This window comes from Cuculus canorus, chromosome 13, assembly GCF_017976375.1.
Source record: "Cuculus canorus isolate bCucCan1 chromosome 13, bCucCan1.pri, whole genome shotgun sequence".
Taxonomy (NCBI): domain Eukaryota; kingdom Metazoa; phylum Chordata; class Aves; order Cuculiformes; family Cuculidae; genus Cuculus; species Cuculus canorus.
This window is the reverse complement of record NC_071413.1, coordinates 10,416,697-10,436,127: the sequence shown is the minus strand read 5'-3', so window position 1 is coordinate 10,436,127 and position 19,431 is coordinate 10,416,697. Positions and strand designations below refer to the sequence as shown.

Below are 19,431 nucleotides of genomic sequence, written 5' to 3'. Positions count from 1 at the left end.
GCACCTCAGCTGGGGGGCAGAAACCCCCTCAGCACACGAACCCACAGACATCAGCGTTACAGTCCCAAAAGAACAGAAATGAGGTAGGGAAGGAGTGAGCCTGGGCTGTGCCCATCCTGGAAGGGTACCAGCTGCCTGCCCGGGAAAACTTCCATAACTTTGCAGGATATCACACACAGCACATGACATCAGGGTCCTCAGGGCACACATCTATCGCAAAGCAGCTTCCACAAATGGTTGTCTTGGCATGAAGCAGCTCAGCTGAGATGCTGAACTGCACTTGAGAAGGCCCATCTTTGCTGGGAAACGATCTGGAGCAAAGCAGGGAACTGGAGGCTTACAGGCTGTTCTCAGTGGGACAACTGGTAGGTGATCATACCCTGGGAAGGAGAGGACATCTAAATGTTAAACCCTGTGCTCCTGGAGAGTGTCACGTTCCAATAACCCTCTGGAACCCCCCCTTTCCCCCATCGGACATGCTGGCCCTTTTTCTCCCTGGATATACGATAGATGAGGAAACCTGGTGCCACTCACCCCAAAGGGTGCAGCAGCCTTCCCATAGCACAGTACACAGTTGGGCTGGCCTCCTCCCTGTGGTGCTCACCCTGCTGCAGCACAGAAACCAGCCTGGAGTTACATACCTTCTGGAGAAGGTGGTTTACCCTCAGTCCATCAGAAGGAGGTCCCACCTAACAGCCATAGGGCCCTACAGAGGGAGGACTGCTGTCACCCACATAGAGGTTAAGGTGCCAAGCCCAGTTGGAACATCAGAGGTGCGGGGAAAAGTGGACAAAACATCCTGGGGGTGATTGAATGGGCAGATTAATGAATGATTGCAAAAAAGAAGGAAACTATTTAACAAACGGCATAGAAAAGTTTATTATGGACAGAGCTACGAGAAAGCTCCATACAAGATTTTGGGACTGGTTCTGTGTGGACAAAGGATAAGAAAAACTCACAAGCTCTGCTCATAGGTACCTGCTGAAGAGAAATTAACAATGCTTTCTGGGTGGAGGGACAGCTGGCCTTTGAAAACCCTGTGCCCAGCATCACTGCAAGGTGTAGTAGGTTCCTTGGATGACAGCACACATTAGAGGGACCAACTGGAAGGGCTTTATCTAACCGGGATCCATCAGTGAGCAGACGTGCTGGTCTCTGCAGACAAGCAGTGGTCCACAGGCCACCGGTCTGCTGGTCCACAAGGGTTGGTCCTACACGTGCCTGCTTTTCCAAAGGGTCATACTGCCAGCGGCTATCACTGGCCACAGCAGCAAGGGAAGCTGCAAGGAGCGTGACCACAGGCAAACCCTTCCTGCAAATTCAGACTTAATGACTTCAACTGCATAAGACTGTATTTTTGCTGATTGATGGCTTGCATAATACAATGAAGAGTCAAGGCTCTTCATTTCAGCTGTCAGGAGTCAAAAAATCAGGCAAAATCAGAGAAGGATGGCAAGACAGCCCTTTAAAGAAGCTCAGGGTCAGTGATTGTATCTACACTGCATTGACAGAATCTCCCAAGAACTGTTCTAGGGAGTAGCCCCAGTCTCAGTGCTCAGCCAGGAATTTGGAACAAAGCATGCTGCCAGGGGAAGCCAAGAGGGCAGGAAAATCCAAGGCAGCAGCGCAGACAGCCCTCCGCTTCTCACCACCAGCACACGCTGCCGTGACTCGAGGAACTGGCTACGTGCTTCATTCAATGTGTGCTGCAGGATTTTTCTGCACTAGACATTTGAGGCTTGGCTGTGGAGTAATGTGGATGTACCAGCCCAGGAAACTGAAAGGTTTCAGGGCCTGCTGTATCCCAGAGTTCCTGATGAGAAAGCGGCACTGTGGGGCACCCCAGGCTGCTGGAAAGGTGGAGCAGGTCAAATTATGCTGCCTTACAGAGTACATGCTGGTGCTGGACTTGGCTGGAGAGCGCACAGTGAAAAGCAGTATAGGGATGGGACAATCCTGAGGTTACTCCCTGACCACCTGCAGAAGCCCTTGGACATGATCTAAAGACTGACACGGTGTAGGCAGATGGGAACTTTAGTTTTCAGGGAACAGGGAACAGCAAAGATGCAGCCTTGTTCTCCTCGACTGCAGTACTAGTGTGCTGAGGGCCAGGAGGGCACAGCCCTTTCCTATGCAAAGCACTCTTATTTCTCTCTAGCAAGATGCCTACCTCGGGTTTGCCACCTTTATTGCCTCTTGCCTTTAGCCGCGTATGAGAAATGTTTCACTGCAACCTGATGGCAAACACACAGTGCAGGGGGTCAGCACTCTACAGAGTGCTAACGCTGCAGTCCTTAATCAGCGGCAGCCCTACGCACATCCCTGTCAGGGGAGACTGTTTCCACTTTACAAGGAGAGTGGAACTGGGCATAGGGGCACTCCTGGTTTAGGAAGAGGTAGCAGCCAAAAACAATGATGCAGCAGGGGTTTTACTGCCTCTCAGTTCTGCTGGAAGATGGACAGCATCAGGTAAAGGGACGCTGCTAACTCCAGGGAAAACAGTGAGTCACTGGAGTCAAGATATTTGAACAGTTACATACAAATAGAAAGAGAACCTCTTGCCTTGTCCCCAATGGCTATGGCTTCAGAAAGCTGATCCCTAGGCCGCTGTGGTGTTCGTCCTTATGTCCTTAAAATATGGATCACGTCTGCCCACATGCTGTTTGCTGATGCATTTTCTGTGATATGGTTCGGATGTGCTCTCATGGGGCTGGGGCTGAGAGACATGAAGTTCTCCACTGCTTTCACTTACAAACACAGCGGGAGTCTTTGGAAAAAGTTCCATGTCTCGACCCACGTGTCTGTTTTGCCGACAGCTTTTCCTTTTTACCTTGTGCTCAGGATACAGATTCTTCTTCCTTTTACCTCTGGGATTGTCTCTGGTCAAGGGATAGTGTTGAGCATTGCTTGAGTTATTCTTAGGAGGCCTGCGATGGGCTGTGCTCCCAAGGCGAGTCTGAGCTACAGGAATCTCATCCATGGACTCGGCAGACTCTGAGTGATAGTCAGCTGGGGGTCCTGCTGCCTGGATGAGGCCGATGCTGCTGTGGGGTATGGCAGCTCTCGGAGGAAAAGTTGGCACTAGGAGGCGAAAGCCGTGGGAAGGTGAGGTGGCAGCAGCAGTGGCTGGGACCTCTACAGATGGAAAGAAAGGGAGAAGAAAGCTTAAGGAGAGAGATTGCTCAGCCCCACAGAGACTTCACAAGCCCAGGAACACTGATACTGCTGATCCACTAGTGTTAAAGAAAATCATGAATTTCTTTGCACAAAATCAGGTATGAACACATACAGAATTCTACACCCAGGAGCACACACAAGTCTGATCATTTTAGAGTATCTCCAAGCCCTCAGAAGCATGCATTTTCTCTTCTTAGGCAAGTTAACTTCCTGCCACTGCTTTCATGCTACACTTTGTTTCATGCCACACATTGCCAGCAATGAGAAATCCAGTACAGAAGCAGAGAGGTTGACCAGTGCACTCTTACCTGACTGAGGATCTGGGAAAGAGGGCCAAGATCTAGCGTGTGGTTTAGATCCATTGTCCATTCCTGAGGGAAAAGCTGCAAGCATCTTCTTTCTTCTCTTTTTCTGTTGCTGTGAAGGCAAGTGGCCAAAGAGAAGAGAATTCACTTCATCAGCACAAAGTAATGAGACAGATAGTTTTTTTCATTGCTACCTGTTTAATTCCTCCTATTTTTAATAATGAGCATTAGGTATGACCAAAGACCAAGAATATTTCATAGTTTAAGACTGAGTTACTATAAAGCAATGATAGAGAACAGGTATTTAAAGAATACACACATTATCAGCATGCAGTCATCCTCTACGTGTAAGTACCTTTAAGCTGTTGCCTCATACAGATGGAGGATGTATGAGACACTGGTTGACAAAGACATTTGGAAAGCCAAACTAGAAGAGGGGACCAAATGTCACGTAGCACAAAACACCCTATGGGAAAGATAGCTTTTGTCCAAAATACAAGTATAGTTGAAAAGATATTTTCCTTATCATCTAGGTGACAAGACTTTGATTAATAAGCTTGGAGGAAAGGAGAGGAACACAACCATCTGCCACCTGAGCAAGAGGGGAGAGCATTTGGGCGTAGATGTATGAACATCAAGAGAAAAGTTCACTTTAGACAGCTGTTTAATACACTCAAACTTCATAACCACACACACCATCTTTTCTTTGCCAGATAAACAACATTCATATTTGAATGTATAAACTGTTGGATTTTGCTCCACAGAAACACACACAGCTTGTTGCATCAAGAAAGCAGTACAGATACAGTCACTGAACTGCACTGGAGCAGCAAGACATTGTATTATAGCTGTATTTAATACAGCTCGCTTAGCTGCAAGCTTATGAGGGAACTACAGAATATACATGATCACAAGCGAGCTGAGATAGGAGAGGATCGCTGCAGACACGATGAGGACAGGGACAGCACATGCATGGAGGAGGTAACAACAATCTGCACTAGAGTGAGTGTGCACCCATGCAGCTTGGTGAACTGCCAGCTGGTGAGGTTACGGTGTGGAGCAAGTCTCCTGCTTACCTGAGAAGCGACCTCAAAGTAAAGAGACAGGACGTCAGGGGAGGTGCTCTGCTCAGGATCAGCTTCATCATTGTGGGCATAGAGCTTTGAAAAGCTAAAACACACAGCAGATATACATGATTCCATGTATATGACTTAACTCTGATGCCCACCTTGCTTGCATGTACACATCAGCCAGACTGAAGTATTCCTTGCCTTGCACAACATTCCCAGCAAAACTGCAGGGTAACTTTTCCTGCAAAACTGTGCAGACTATGAAGGATTTCTTCTCCTCTCCACAGGGATATGAGTTAAAAGGCAAGGATTAATTCAGATGCAACTATGCTGTTTTCCCATGAGTGCTCGCCTGTGTTATGAATCACAACAGAAAAGTTTATCTCTCAACAATCTGAAATCATGAAACTATAATGAGCTCAATATAGGAATTAGAGGATAAATCAGGCAGCTTTAAAGTAATTTTAATATAAAACAGCCTAAACAGAGTATTCTAGGAAAGATAATTTTCCAGGGGAGGGAAGGCAAGTAATCCTGTAGGAATTTACCCTCCTTAAAATCAAGGATTTCACCACACCTTGGTCAAAACATTGGTGCTCCCTAACCTCCATGTACTATTGTCTTAGGGTCCATCAGTGACTTTGGTAACAATTTCCCATACTCGCTGCTGGGAGACTTCCATCTATGACTTTACTCACACTTTTCCTGAAGTTACAGTTGAGAACTCTACTTGAATACCACGGTCTGTATAGCCAGGGCCACCTGAAAGAAAGTCTACGTTCTGGAGGAAAAAGAAAAAAAAAAGAAAGAATGAACATTTTCAGACCAATACAGGCATGGAGCAGAGAAGAGAGATTTTCACTACAAACATGTCTTCCTCCTCCTTTCTCAGCCACACGCCAGACATTTTCTATCCTTACAGCTAGCACAGCTGAAACTCAAAAGTTTGCTGCTTAAGACGACAGAAAACCAAGACTGAGACTATTAGGAGTCCCTCATTCATTCATTTATTCGAGCTAGTATTTCATGTGACTCAAAATCAAATCAAAGCAAACTGAGGGAGAATAGCTTAATCATTTTCTGGGAACACATTCAAAGTATTGCCTAAAGCCTCCACTAGTTGCATAGTTCAACCACAGGAGCTAAGCAGTGAATGCAAATACTTCAAACATCGAAGCTAAGCAGTGAACGCAAATACAAGTATTTTAAACTCAAAATGAAGGTGAGGAAAATGAAAGCATGCAACAGACAGGAAAAAGATCAGCATCCACAATCAACCAGTATTACAGCCAGCACGCTGCTCTGATCAACTTTGGCTGGTTTTCTTTACACGCCCAAAGAGATACTTAAAAAATTACTAATTGCTATTGAACGTCTCTGCATCAGTGTCTGGAGTCCCAGTACTCCTGCTGTTGTTAGATAAGAGAGGTGCAAAACTGGAAAGACTCCAGGTCTGTTGCCTTTTGTAAGATGCACTGAGTTTAATTGGTTTTGTAAAGAGACAAAAGAAACTGAAAGAAATTTGCAGCTGTTTTATAGGCAGTAACACCAAATTTGAAGGGAATTGGTTTATCAGCCCCAAATATTAGAACTTTCTGATTTCAGAATTATGCTATTTGAGGCTATTACAGGCAGGGTTTATCCAAGCGTAGGATTAATAAACTGCACAAATTGAACGCCTGTATTTCAAACAGAACTTGTAACTCAAGTCAGATCATTGATCATCACTGACTGAACATCAAATGTTCACAAATGTCTCCTCAAATCTCCTTGCAGATCAAATTCTTAGCATTTATATTCAAGCCTCATGCACCCAAATCACAAATGAAGGACACCAGACACAATCTCATGTCACTGTAACTGTATGGCCAGTAGGTTTTTTCAGAGGAAAGCACATCATCCTCACAGGACTGCACGCAGTAACTGAAAACAATCAAGACTCATTGTTCACAGCATATGAACAGGACTGCAGGACTGGCATTTCAAAGGAGATTAATAAGTGATACATCCTGAAAATATCATAAACAACTCTTTCCAAGCAGGAAACGTAAGAGCTCTTTAAAATCCAATTTGTGCATTTCAGCCTTCTATAAACTATGTACAAACAAAGCAGCCACAGAAAAGAAAGTAAACCGTTAGAGCGGGCTAGCAGAAACAAATGGAAGAAGACTCAATCAGAAAACACAATGTTCTCTCAGTGTGACAAAAACTACAACCACAGTGTAGAGTCCCAGCCTCCCTCTGCTCCCACAGTCATTAGTAGGACAGCCAGAACCCTTCAACTGTGACAGCAAGACGACTCTACCGTTTCCAACTGGGTTGTTAGGATTCAGCTTTTACTATTGCTGAAAACAGACTGCTAAGTCAACAGACCATCCAAGTTCATTGCCACCTTGCAAGCCCAAGCCATTGTCAGACCTCCTGTAGAGGCTGCATCCCAGCTGTGTCCACCTCAATTTCATGGCTACAACTTCAGGAAAAACTCAGCTCCCTCGCCCACTGCAGCTGCTCTTATCACTTCAGCAATAGCCAGTGCCCTGAAATGTTGTCTGGCTGGAGTTTTTAGTCCCAGGGAAAGCAGGTCTGTTCCAAGTGTTGAGGCTGAGAGTAAAGACTAGGTTCATCTCAACCAGACATCGGAAGACAGAAGTAATATTGAAAATGTGAGAGAAGCTCAATAAAATCCATGTTTATTTATTTACCTAAAATCAAACCTCGCCAACATGAATCAGTGTCCAAAACAAGTTCAAAGCTTTAGAAACATGAAAAAAATTACAACCCAGCTGGCCTCACAATGAAAACCAGCTCCCTGGTATGAAGACAATTACACATTAAAGCATCAGGTTTGGTATAATTTATATTTCTCTGGACTGCTATGCAACTGCCTACAGAAATTACTGTTACTTGCACATGCTGCTTTGGGTACAGTAATAGAGTCAAAGGTTGCATATGTCTAATTGTTTCGCACTTTTTGTGACATCTGAACCATTCAAGTAAGCAAAATTAGAGCTTTTTCTTTGTGCATGTTCTGAGAGGATTTTACAAGCACATAAGAAAAATTTAACCTGAACAAGAATCCTTTCACCTGGACATAGCTGAAGACTTAACCATAAACAAACATGGAAAACTGAAGCCAAAACCAACTCTCAAGCATGAATAAGGCTCAAAAACAAGGATTAAAGGGGAAACATATGCTTCTTCTTACCCCCTAAAATGAATGAACAGTTGGACAGTTAAGACAAAAGTGGGAAGAAGATTGCTTCCATTTTATGCTTGCAACATGTTGGAGCGATTACAAAGGATTTCTGTGTTCAAGTTAAAGAAGGCTGTAGTCAACAGAGCTTACAAAAGACAAGTCACTTGGTGTACTCCTACTCCAATCTATTTGTTTATGTTTATCTTTGGTTGCTATGTAAGAAACAAGGAAAATCTGGTGGGTTAACATTTTTCTGAACAATGTTACTGGGTATCATCCAGTCTTTCTTGTTCCCCAAGGTGCTAACTGCAGTCTGAAACACAGAACTCCTTTTCACCCTGCTTCTTCCAGGCTTGCTGCTTCAAATTAACCATATTCACACATATCTAGATAAGCACCAGCACAGACAGGACACCACCGCTTACTGGCTACATCGCAAATGTCCACCCCTGTTCAAACAGATTTTCAATATCAATCAAAATTCAGTAACTAAGAAATGATTAGAGCTAATGCTTTACTATTGTTTTCATTTTCATGATAAGGAAAGCACTATGAGACCAAGTGTCAAATATTTTTGTTGTTATGGAAACCTCTGTTTAAACTGAAAGTTCAACTTCTTCAAGGCAGTAAAATTACATATATATGAAAAGCTGGGGTCTCTATATTATACGAAAGGGAATTAGCTCACTTTCCCCTTTGCTTTGATAGGGAAAAACTATGAAGGATTCTGGAGAGATCCCAGTATCTTTGGACTGAATACCTGGATGAAGCTTGAATTTAATGGATTTCTTATTAAATATAAAACCAGTTGTATAGTTACTTACTTCCATAAAACTAAAAGTTACATGGAATCTCAGAATAATTTAGACTAGTGAGAATATCTGGAAGTTTCTTGCGCAATCCCCTGTTAAAGCCAGAATTTGCCCAATCAAATTTTGAGTAACTCCAGGGGTAGAGCTGCCTTGCAGCAAAACAAATTACACTGAACCTCTCAATTCATAGCGGAATACATAAGCCACTGCAGAGTGTAATAGCATTAAACAGTTTGCAGAAGTCTTTCTAAAGAGATACAGATCGACATCACGGTAATCACAAGACCCTTATTACTACGTAGACTGAATTCAAAGAAAAGTAGATATCTTGATAATTTCTGAACTCTGGAAGCATCCTTTTCCTTTTCCAGATGATTAAATTATTTGGTATTATTAGGTGCTTGACGATTACCCCATTTCTCCAGCCTTAGAGCCTGTCTCACTTTCGGTCATGACCGGCACTACCACCCACATAAGTCAGCGAGATGTGCGCTGCCACCCAGATAGGCCTGTCCCTTCCAGCAACAGGACCCTTCCCTCTTTTCAGACACACTCCTTCATGCTGACACAGGCAGTTCAGTGATTGCTTGGTGAACCAAAACAGAGAGAGCTGGGACAGCTAAAGATGAGCTCAATATTTTTCTTTTAATAAACTTTATTCTTACCCAGATGAGTTCCCCCACCCTGTTCACTGCATGACCGCAATGAACAGCTGCGTTGGCAGAAGAGAATAGATAATGCAGGGCCCAAAACAAGTGATGGAGGAAGAGAGTGGGAGGGATTGATTCCTTCGGAAGCAGTACTTGCTTATGCCTGAAGTGTTCATCGAATTACAGGCCTTACACTCTCCCACATCCTACTCAACTCCACCAAAGCACCTCTAAAGTTTACCTCTAGCAGATGCATCTAAAATTTGGAGGTTGCAAAAATGAAGCAACTTTTACACTGTTGACAAGTGAGGCTGTGTTTGAGAAATGGACTGAAAGCATAATGAGCAACTGACTGGGTCTCACCTGAGAGGGACAAGAGTCCTGATGCTTGTCTACCTCTTTTGCCTCTTGCTGGCTACGCTGCTGCAGGATGTACTCGTACGTAGTCAATTTGTTTCGCACTGGGAAGAAAGAAAGAGAGCTGTCAGTGCAGGAAAGGCCAGTCCCTGATTACACTTATGCAAACAGTCTGTATAACTATGGAATCAAACAGTAACTATAAACACGAAAAGACTCTAAGGCAAAAGTACCTTTGCACTGTAAATCTTACTGTATCCTTTATTGTTATCACACTTTCTCATAGTCTCACCATTCTTCTAAAGCCTCATAAACACAGTACAGCCTTCTATACAGTAGTCATTTGCTCAACTCATTTCAGAGCAAATCCATTATTCATAATCAAAAAGGGTAAGATCTGTACCATTCAGAAAGCTCAGTGGGTAACAGAAGGTATGTGATGCTAAATGGGGAAAAGAAATAGAGCGCTTTAGTCTGTCCCATAGAGAAAACTGAGACACCTAATGTCCAAAACAGTGAGCTTTAAATGCCCAGCCTGTCTGGTGCCCAATAGATGTGTCCACAGTTTACACATGCCTGAGTTTAAGTGCTCTTCAGGGCTCCACACACAAACACATCTGCTTCTGCAAATTACCAAAACCACGTGACATTTCTAAGCAGCTTGGTTTCTTCATGAGACCCAAAGTGTTATGAGGATCCAAAACTCAGACATTCCTCCCATAGTGACCCTGTTATGTAAGTATTTTTAGAGCATAAAACCGATAAAAGGATGCTGAAGGTTTTTAGCGCACAGCATGCTAGTCATTTTTCCTATTTACAGAGCACAGTAGTAAAAGCAGATACCTAAGATGTGGGACATCCAGACTAAAATCCTTCCTCTGCTTGAAGACATTTGTATCAATAATTTCTTACCTCTCAAACCCATGCCCTAAACACAGGACTACTTCACAGAGAAGTGAGGAGAGCAGAGGAGAAGATGTCCCTCCTGTCAAAGCAATGACCTTATGAAGAAGTAAGAATTCACGACCCATTTGGCCAGGAAGGCAGAGCATAAAAATAAATGCGAGTCTGCGGCCAAGTGATTAGAAAATGCATTTAACGGGGACAGTGCAGGGTGCTCCTAGAATGGCACCATATGTTTTACTGGAGAAACAGAATATGGCTTCATTCACAAAGGGCTATAAACCATTTTTAATTGAGTTTGTTGGTTTCTGAATACTTATCAGTATAAGTTAAATTTTTTTAATACAGCTATTTAGTTAAAAAGTATTACATTTGTCTGGCTAGATAACCCTGCAGCACACACTGTGCCATATATAATCATTGCCTTTGAAAAGCCTCATATCCTTTCCTGTATTCAGATGAGACTGTTAACAGTTACAGGTGTGAAATAAGAGGAATTTAAACCACTTTGTCTATCTTCCTGAAACCCAGTTGTAAGCGAAATGCATACTCACATGTAACAAACTATACAGGCTTCAATATGGTCACATTGCTCCTTTTAAACAAGGTCTTACACACTGCACTTCTGCACAGCTGGAACCAGTTTCAATAGCATAGTGGATTTTAATGTAATAAAACGTTAACAAAAATCAACAATAACTAAATTGGTTCCATGTAAGTCAAAGATTTAAAATTGGGCCAGAAAGAAAAGTTAATTTGGCTCAAAATTTATTCTGAAAGAGGAAAATAAAACTGTGCTGTTGCACGACAACAGCAACAGGAAAAAAACAAAGCTGGAGTAGAACTGGTGTAACACATGCACATTTCTGTTTGACAAAAGACAGCTTGTCTTTCTCCCAAGAAGGGAGCACCCTCTTGTGGAAGACAAGGATAAATTCCGCTCAGGACTAAACTGAATCATCCTTTCTTTTTCATCCAAAGCAAATCATCCTGAAGCAGCTCCAGCTTTGTTATGCTTTTAGTCTTTCTACAGAGCTCGATCGACCTTTGAAATCTCCAGGCATCGCCATTAACCCAGAAAAGTCAACTTACAATTCCACCAAGAAAGCAAAATCACAGCGTGACCAAATTTGGGTTAAGCTCAAAGAGGCTGTAAAAGCAAAACAACGGTCAATGACCTCACTGCCTGTAACACTAATGCCAGCTCAGGAACACTTGCCCATCACACCCTACACTTCAACAGCGTAACCATTTTACTTCTGGAACTGCACTGGTTTGTGCTGACCTAGTTTGTGTTGGCATCTGCATCGCTGTTAACTGACACCCTAAAGATCCATCCAAGGACCCTCTGTGACTGCTGTCCTCATTTCTCTTCCACCACATCCCTTCTTTCCTAGTTTTGGAATCACTTACTACTGCAAGAGTAAGATCTTTCCTCATCATAACTTAGGTCAGGCAGCCAAATAGCATTAGCTTCATTTTACATGATGGCTGAAAAGGGCTTTTGATGCCCATCCTAGATAAAAAAACATAAGTATCCCTTCTTGACAGAGCAACAAGTAGGAGATCTAATGAAGCGCCTTTCTGAAAACCTCTTCCTCAGAGTTCCACAATTCATTTAGTGTGAATACGGTACAACTTCCATAAAGGGACCCGCCCCTGGACATCAGGCCTCCTGTTAGGAATTTAGATCAATACTGTACATGCTTCTCTTGGGTAACAGTGAAATGGGATCTCTTACACAACAGGACTGGGGAGCACAGTGAAGAGATTCACAAAAGCCCATGCGTGGAGTCAATCAGAATCTGCCATCACGGGCAGATTAACCCATTCATCCACCTGGCCTCTCTACTACTCTCCCATATGCTTTCAGTTCCAGGATAACATAGTTTAGGCACGTGAATGCACAGGCTCAATGCAAGCACAATATTGTACAAGGGCTGATAAGCTTACCTGGTACTGGGGAAAAATCAGAAGTATAATGTTTAATCCAAATTTTCTACCTTTTCAGTGGCAATCTCAGACAACGCGTGTGTATTTGTGACATGCATGAACACACAATTAACGCAGGATGAGTAGAAGAACCTACGTGAAAACGAAGTGGGGCTGCAGATGACAGGAACATAATACCTACTCAGATAGATGTGAAAGGTCAATAGGTGGCCTAGCAGGATCACAGTGACCAGGCTCAGAAGAATAAAAACCCCAGCTGTGACCAAAAGGGCAGATGCCTGAGTTTCAACAGGAGCCGCAGGAAGAAACACAAACCAGCGGTCCGTGTTGTTCTTCAGAGCTGTAAAACAAGAAGAGCTGGAGATTAGTAGATTGTCCATGTATTAAATATCTCTAACTAAATTCTACAGCTGGAAATACAGTTAACTGAAAAATAGCTGCAGACCCATTATGTGCTGGAGGCCTAAGAAATCTTGTGTCTGCAAGGTTTTTAGGAAGAGCAGTTAGCTCTGTAAAGAAAGACATTCTGTCCAGCTGAGCAGAGATACTCTTGCAGAAATATTAAATGGAAGGAGTAAGGAATGGAGTTCCTCCTCAGCGGGAGAGCCCACAGAATCCAATCCCACATCAAGATGTGCTGGCTGAATCAAAGGAAGCTCAACTGAAGCACCGCTAGTACCATCAAAGTGCCAGTCAGAGCGAAGCATCATGGGGTCAACGAAGAACTCCACAAAGACGTAGCAAGCGACAAGCAGCAGAAGCCCAACGCCCAGAATGGCAGACAGCACACTATTCAAAAAGAACCTGCAAAGAAAGTCATAAGTCTTAGTGGCTTCAATAACATCACACATACAACTCAAAATCCCAGCTTCTAATAAAGATGGAGATATAAACAGCTATCCCAAATTACTGGGACGCTTGTTTACACTTACAATAGATACTGGTTAACAGTCTTACTTCCGATTTGTTACCCTGAGGGACTAAACTGTGAGCCCTTAGAGCAACCGTGGTTACAAAACAGTGAAGTGTATCTAAGACAGTAAAAGAGCTCCCTGCACAAAATCTGAAAGCAGTGTAACGTGGTACCCAGCAGTAACAATTCTTTGCTTTCCATGTGGCTTTGGTGCAGGAAAGTAAACTGAGAAGCAGTAATCAGTGATGGCCTCCTCATTCTTTCTCTTAGACCTGGCACAGATTAGAGGTGCTTATATGCTGCTGTAACTCCTGCCAAATGCCAAGTCCCGGAGGGAAAGCATGCAATCTGGATGCAAGTTGTTTCAGAGATAGGAACAGCACAATCACAGTTCTATTCCCACTCCAGGTCTCAGAAGCATTAAGGACACCCAGTTAACACCCTATAAGCTTTCTCTAATACTAAATAATAAGATTAGGCTTTCTGTTTCTACTCCTAAGTGTTCAGCTACAAAATTCCAAATGCAAGTGTTTTATCCCTGTTTTTTTCAGTCATAATCATGCCTGCATTTTCCATCTAGTTTTCTCATGACTGATTTTATTCAGCTGGGGTCTGAAAGAAAAGTGTTTCTGTGTGGCTGAGTACAGACTGGACTGAGATGCAGAAGAATCTTGGGAAGAGAAGGGGTGACATTATTGATGCAGTCTTGTGTTCCTGTCACAATGCCAGGCTTTTACCAGTAATTCCTCTTTCCCACACAGTTGTTGAGCCATTTGCAGTGGTGATCAAAGCCATACACACACTTGTTGCAAGTTCCACAGTGCTTTGACTTGGCACTCCTGCCAAAGAAAGGGTGGCGTTAGAGTGACAGCACCAGCTCATTACTGTGATTTTCTGGTGAAACAAATACAGGGGATACAGCAGCAGAGCTCCTGGTAATAGTGAGAAAGCCATCTACATCAGGAACACCTAAACACATTGGCCCTATCAGCCATCATCGAACCACAAGCCCAAACACTGCAAAATTTGCCTTTTTGATGCGCTTGTCTTTACTATGATTTCTAATCTGCAGATCACCGATTCCTTATTTGAAACCCTTTAGCAATTCTACAAAGCTTCATCTTATTGTCTGTCCTCCAAGCATTTCCTGCTATCATACTAGCACCTAGCCAGATACGAGCACACACGCACGCACTACATGTTAGCTCAAACACCAACATCTAGACAACACAGAACACTACGGTCCTCTCCGCACAACATGTGAGCAATTAAACAAATTAAATACATTAAATAAAACATAGAACCATGCACAGATCTGGCAGTGGGCACCTACCCAATTAACCTAACCCTGCTCCAGGATGAAGTTTAACTTCTGCTACAGAGCTTCAGGGGCTTGATTTCAATCTTAGAATCCAACATTAAAGACTAAAGGTGAAGTGTAATGGTGAAGAAGACGGAGTAGGAGAAGGAAAAGAGAAGATACTTACACATCTACGTCACAGATATGGCAATGATGGTTTTCAATGACATGTGCATGTTGATTACGATTGAAGGTGGCCAGAGGCCCTAAATAGTTTTTTTCTCGCACATTTGCATCCGCGGGGTCAATGGAGACTGAAGTAAGATGAACAACTAAATGGTAGATAAAACACACTCCTGGACACTGAAGCACACCGTTAAGGATTGTATGAATGGTTTAATACATATATTTTTATCTTTTATTCACAAAGCCCACAGGCAAGAAATACATGACTTAGAATTAGAAATCACTATATAACTGATTGCAGCAGATTAATCTGAGCTTTTATTAACAATCATGTTTGCACTCTAATAAATATCCTCTGGAAAAAGTTAACTAAATCTACAGGAACAACTCTCACTATCACATACTACTGTTACTCACAGAAACTTCCTTCCTAGCACAAGAGTTTTTAAAAATTACCTTTACTCACCGGAATCTGATCCCTCATGCAGACTTCTGGCACAGGTCCATGTTTATTAGTCCATACAGACTCCTTGGTAAGGAACGGTCAGTTAAGGCCAGGCACTTGCGCCTTCACAAGACCAGACTTCCAAGAAAGAAAACAAAAGTAACATCAAGGACCTAGGAGTGACCACCTTGCTTTCCTTTTCTTTAGTCAGGAGCACCCCTTTAAAGTAGACTCCTACACAACTTACAAACAGACAGCATCCAGGATTTGTCATTGTTTCTTGAAATACTACCTGTTTGGATTCTTACTTCTAAATACAGTAGCAAGTCAGAGCAAATATGCTTTAGTAGTGCTTTTGATCAGACACCTGAAGTAACTGCCAACATTTGGAAAGAATATATAAATAGGTAAGAATATACAAATACATAGCAGCAGCCCTGCAAACCTGGAGTATCAGTGTGCATGAGAGTTTGCTTCTCAATACACTGCAATTAAATGAGCACATGTGCAAAAACTAACCTTCTGGTTTATTTGTTACACAAACAGATGTGCATATCATTGTTCCTACTAACATCTATGGAAAACAGAGCTGTGTGGCGAGCTAAAAAAGAAGGTCTGCGAAAGGTCTAGCTGACTGGAGCAATGATGACCAGTGTAGAGTGGGAAGGGATTTGCCTTTGACACAAGAGACATTAATGATCTATTAACTGATAGTAAAACTTTGGGATATATTAATTTGTTGAATTAGTGGAACATTTGATTGAGTTATGAAAATATTTGGTAGACAAATTCATGAGCTTTGAACTGCTATAATAACAAGGATACAGGTAAGATAAACAGACCACTGTGAGCTAATTATATTAATGCCTAAATCAGGCAGGTGTAGCTATAGCAGTGATAAGCGAATGCATCCCAAACATATTAAAGACTCCATGGACATACATAAATCAGATATATAAATAATTTAAGTGCATATCCCATTTCTTTAGAACTTTTCCCAAGATTCTCTCTATAACGTTTTCTGGTTCTGCTTAGAAAGCACTAATTGGCACTGAGCTACTTAGTCAATTTTATTTTCACCAGGAAAATGTTAGTGGACAGATGACAAAAGCAAATGTTTGCTCACAAATTATAAATCCTCATCAGCTTGTTAAGTACTAAACTCAGAGTTCAGGATACCTTCCAGTCTGCCACTCCTCAGACAATCTAGTCCACCAGGAGCAAGGGATGGGTCTTGAGGAAGCTCCTTCCCTGGGCACAGATGGCACTAGGAGCACTAGGATTAGTCCCCAGCACAGCTCATCTCTAGTCCCTTCCCCTTTCCAGCTGCAGGAGCAGCCAGCAGCTCTAAGGCAGTGGGTCGAGGACAGTAGGTGGAAAACATATCAGGCTGCAATGAGCTAGGCTTTGGGGGCAGCACACAAGACAAGGCGCCACCACAATATATGCACCTCATCTTCTGATAAACCCACCTTTACAGGGCAGTTAGACACGCACTAAACTGCTGCTCAAGCCTGATCCACAACAGACCTTCCCTCTGAGGCTCACACCACCTCGTCTGTCACTCACAGATTTTTCTACCAAGGACAGGAGAGGACCCTGGGAGATCTGCTGCCAGCTACTGCAAGCAACCACACCGTATAATCATAAACATATAGAGCTGCCTTTCAAGACTCGTTCAGCTAGCACCGGGAGGTGTGGGTATCCATTACAGCAAGGATGCTTCAGGAGGGGCTTTTTCAGCAAGACCTCCCTCAAACCCTGCAGTACACTTGTAGAAGAATAAAGCAAAGGAGAGAAACAGGCAGAAGCAGAAAAGCCTGACGTGCAAATAGTAACCTTAACAGGGAGTTATGAAAGAGACAGGCAGAATGTTAGTGATCTTCCTAAAGCAGAAGGGCAGAGAGGATCTCAACAAACTAGAGACAGGAGAAGATCGCGATTATGATTATAGTTCAGGAAAAGATTCTGGCTCAGCTGCTTTCTCTTATGCTTTCTATAACAATTATTAAAAAAAACCCCACTGATAGGTTATTACAGTCCATGTTCTCCTCTTGAACAAAGGATACGATATAGCCAGCACACAGCCAATGGTGAGGCAGTAGGGGAACCAGGATTCCAAAGCCAACGAGTGCAAAGAAGATGCACAGCAACCAAGCAGTAATTTGGAAATGGTGCAGAGGCCAGCTCCAGCCATTCCTTCGAGCGCGTTGGACCTGCACCTCAGGAAAAGCTTCTCCCAAGTTCTCTGGAGCTACCTTATTAGGAGGTTTATTGCAGATATTCATCTAGAGAAGAAAAAGGAAAACAAAAAACATGTGATACAAAAATACTGTGACCAATCCCCAGTCCTGGAGATATGCTTCAAGGTGGACAAAAAATTGGAAAGACTAAAATGACGGCTGAGGAGAGACTTAAATTGAGCAAAAAGAGTGGGTATTTTGGTGGCAGTCTGGAGATGGACTACGACATGCTGTGGTCTGGGGATGTGTTCATGTCAGAAAACTGTTATGGATGATGGCAGAACAGGTGCCTTCACCTGTCTCAGATATATCATGTTTTCTTTCCAGCTTGTTGAGAGAAGTGAAGCAAAAGTGGGTGGACCCACTGGAGCACATGATCTGGAATTGCAGTATAGCACAGTATCCAAGAAAACAGAGGCTCCTTTGTCAGCAACAAAGGAAGAGAAAAGACCAGAAACTGAAAAAGTAAACTGATAATTTAATGATAAAAAGGGGAAAAGACGCAGGAGTTACTCCACAACACAAGTGTAAAGCAGACTGTTGCTAGAATGAAACAGCAAGTTATGAATGCAGAACATCTACACAGGAAGCAGCTTGATTGTTCAGATGTTCTACAACGGACTACTGGCAGCAGAAAGCCAGATTTAATAGCAAAGATTAGTTACAACCAATAACCTGGGAAGTTCTTGATGTTAGTGATACTATGACTAAGACAACAATAAAGACCTTTATCTTCTTGTTCCCCAGAGTCGTTAAGATTAATTGCTCAGGTATGGCCAAGCTTTAATGTCTCTGGCTGGGATTAATTTTACCTCTCTGGATATGCAATGAGGTTTCAGGAATAAGCTGTGCTTGGCATTTCATGGAGGAATTATGAAGACCCTTCTGTGCATACAAAGTTTTCTGAAATGCCTGTTGGATGGAAGTACTCTGAGGGCAAATCATAGAACCATGGAATAGTTCAGGTTGGAAGGGACCTTAAAGCCCATTCAGCTCCAATCCCCCTGCCACGGCCAGGGACACCTCCCATTGGATCAGGCTGTCCAAGGCCCATCCAACCTGGCCTTGAGCACCTCCAGGGATGAGGCATCCATAGCTTCCCTGGGCAACACGTGCCAGGGCCTCACCACTCTCGTAGTGAAGAAATTCCTCCTTATGTCCAGTCTAAATCTGCACCTCTCCAGTTTATAGCCATTGCCCCTCGTCCTATCACCACAAGCCTTTTTGAACAGTCACTCCCTAGCTTTTCTGTAGCCCCTTCAGGTACTGGAAGGTCGCTCTAAGGTCTCCTTTGAGCCTTCTTTTCTCCAGGCTCAACAACCCCAACTCTCACAGCCTGTCCTCGTATGGGAGCTGCTCCAGCCCTTCGATCATTTCCGTAGCCTCCTCTGGACCCGAGTCTTCTCCAGCGCTCTATAAACTGTACCTGCCTTAATAGCTAAGTTAAACTATTAAGAGTAAATGTCTTTATTTAACCATAACGACTTATTCTCCCCCTCCCCCGGCTTTGAAGCCGAGGGGCAAAACCCAGCAGCGCCTTTCGCACCAAAGCTGCCAGGGATCCGGTCCAGCGCAGCGCGAGTGACCCCCCCTCCCGGAATAAAGGAGGCGCCAAGCCCCATCCAACGCCTCCCCTTCCTCACCTTCTCCCCGCAGCGGCGGCCGCGAACGGCCCCGTTCCCCACTTCATTTCCAGGCCGTGAGCGGCACTCCTGGCCCGGGCCCGCGTGGCTGCGCCCGTCGCCATGGCAACGACACGGCTACGGTGCGGCGCGGGGGTCAAAATACCCCGGGCGCGTTACGGTCACGCTCCTGCCCCATCACTGTAAGGGCAGGCAGGGGGTTTCCAGGCTAAAGGGCTTGGAGGCACTGGATAATTGGGATTGGAAAGACCTGCACCATCCCTAAGGGAGGTGGCAAA

The 19,431-nt window shown here is 43.6% G+C and overlaps 1 protein-coding gene across 4 annotated transcripts; it reads right to left on the bottom strand.

Moving 5' to 3' along the window:
- Nucleotides 1-868: 868 nt before the first annotated feature.
- Nucleotides 869-19,268, bottom strand: ZDHHC1 (zinc finger DHHC-type containing 1). Of its 4 annotated transcripts, XM_054078759.1 has the most exons (12): nucleotides 19,154-19,268; nucleotides 17,337-17,555; nucleotides 15,279-15,351; nucleotides 14,824-14,968; nucleotides 14,074-14,175; nucleotides 13,103-13,227; nucleotides 12,605-12,763; nucleotides 9,574-9,671; nucleotides 5,251-5,333; nucleotides 4,559-4,652; nucleotides 3,486-3,594; nucleotides 869-3,135 (listed from the first exon to the last, which is right to left on the bottom strand). In XM_054078759.1, exons 2-12 carry the CDS (start codon nucleotides 17,553-17,555, stop codon nucleotides 2,600-2,602), a joined length of 1,743 nt encoding a protein of 580 aa, XP_053934734.1. In that variant the 5' UTR covers nucleotides 19,154-19,268; the 3' UTR covers nucleotides 869-2,599. The 4 variants fall into 4 exon arrangements, with proteins under 4 accessions (XP_053934734.1, XP_053934736.1, XP_053934735.1 ...); XM_054078761.1 differs by lacking the exon at nucleotides 14,074-14,175; XM_054078760.1 differs by lacking the exon at nucleotides 15,279-15,351 and having other exon boundaries at nucleotides 14,824-14,999.
- Between the last annotated feature and the right edge of the window lie 163 nt (nucleotides 19,269-19,431).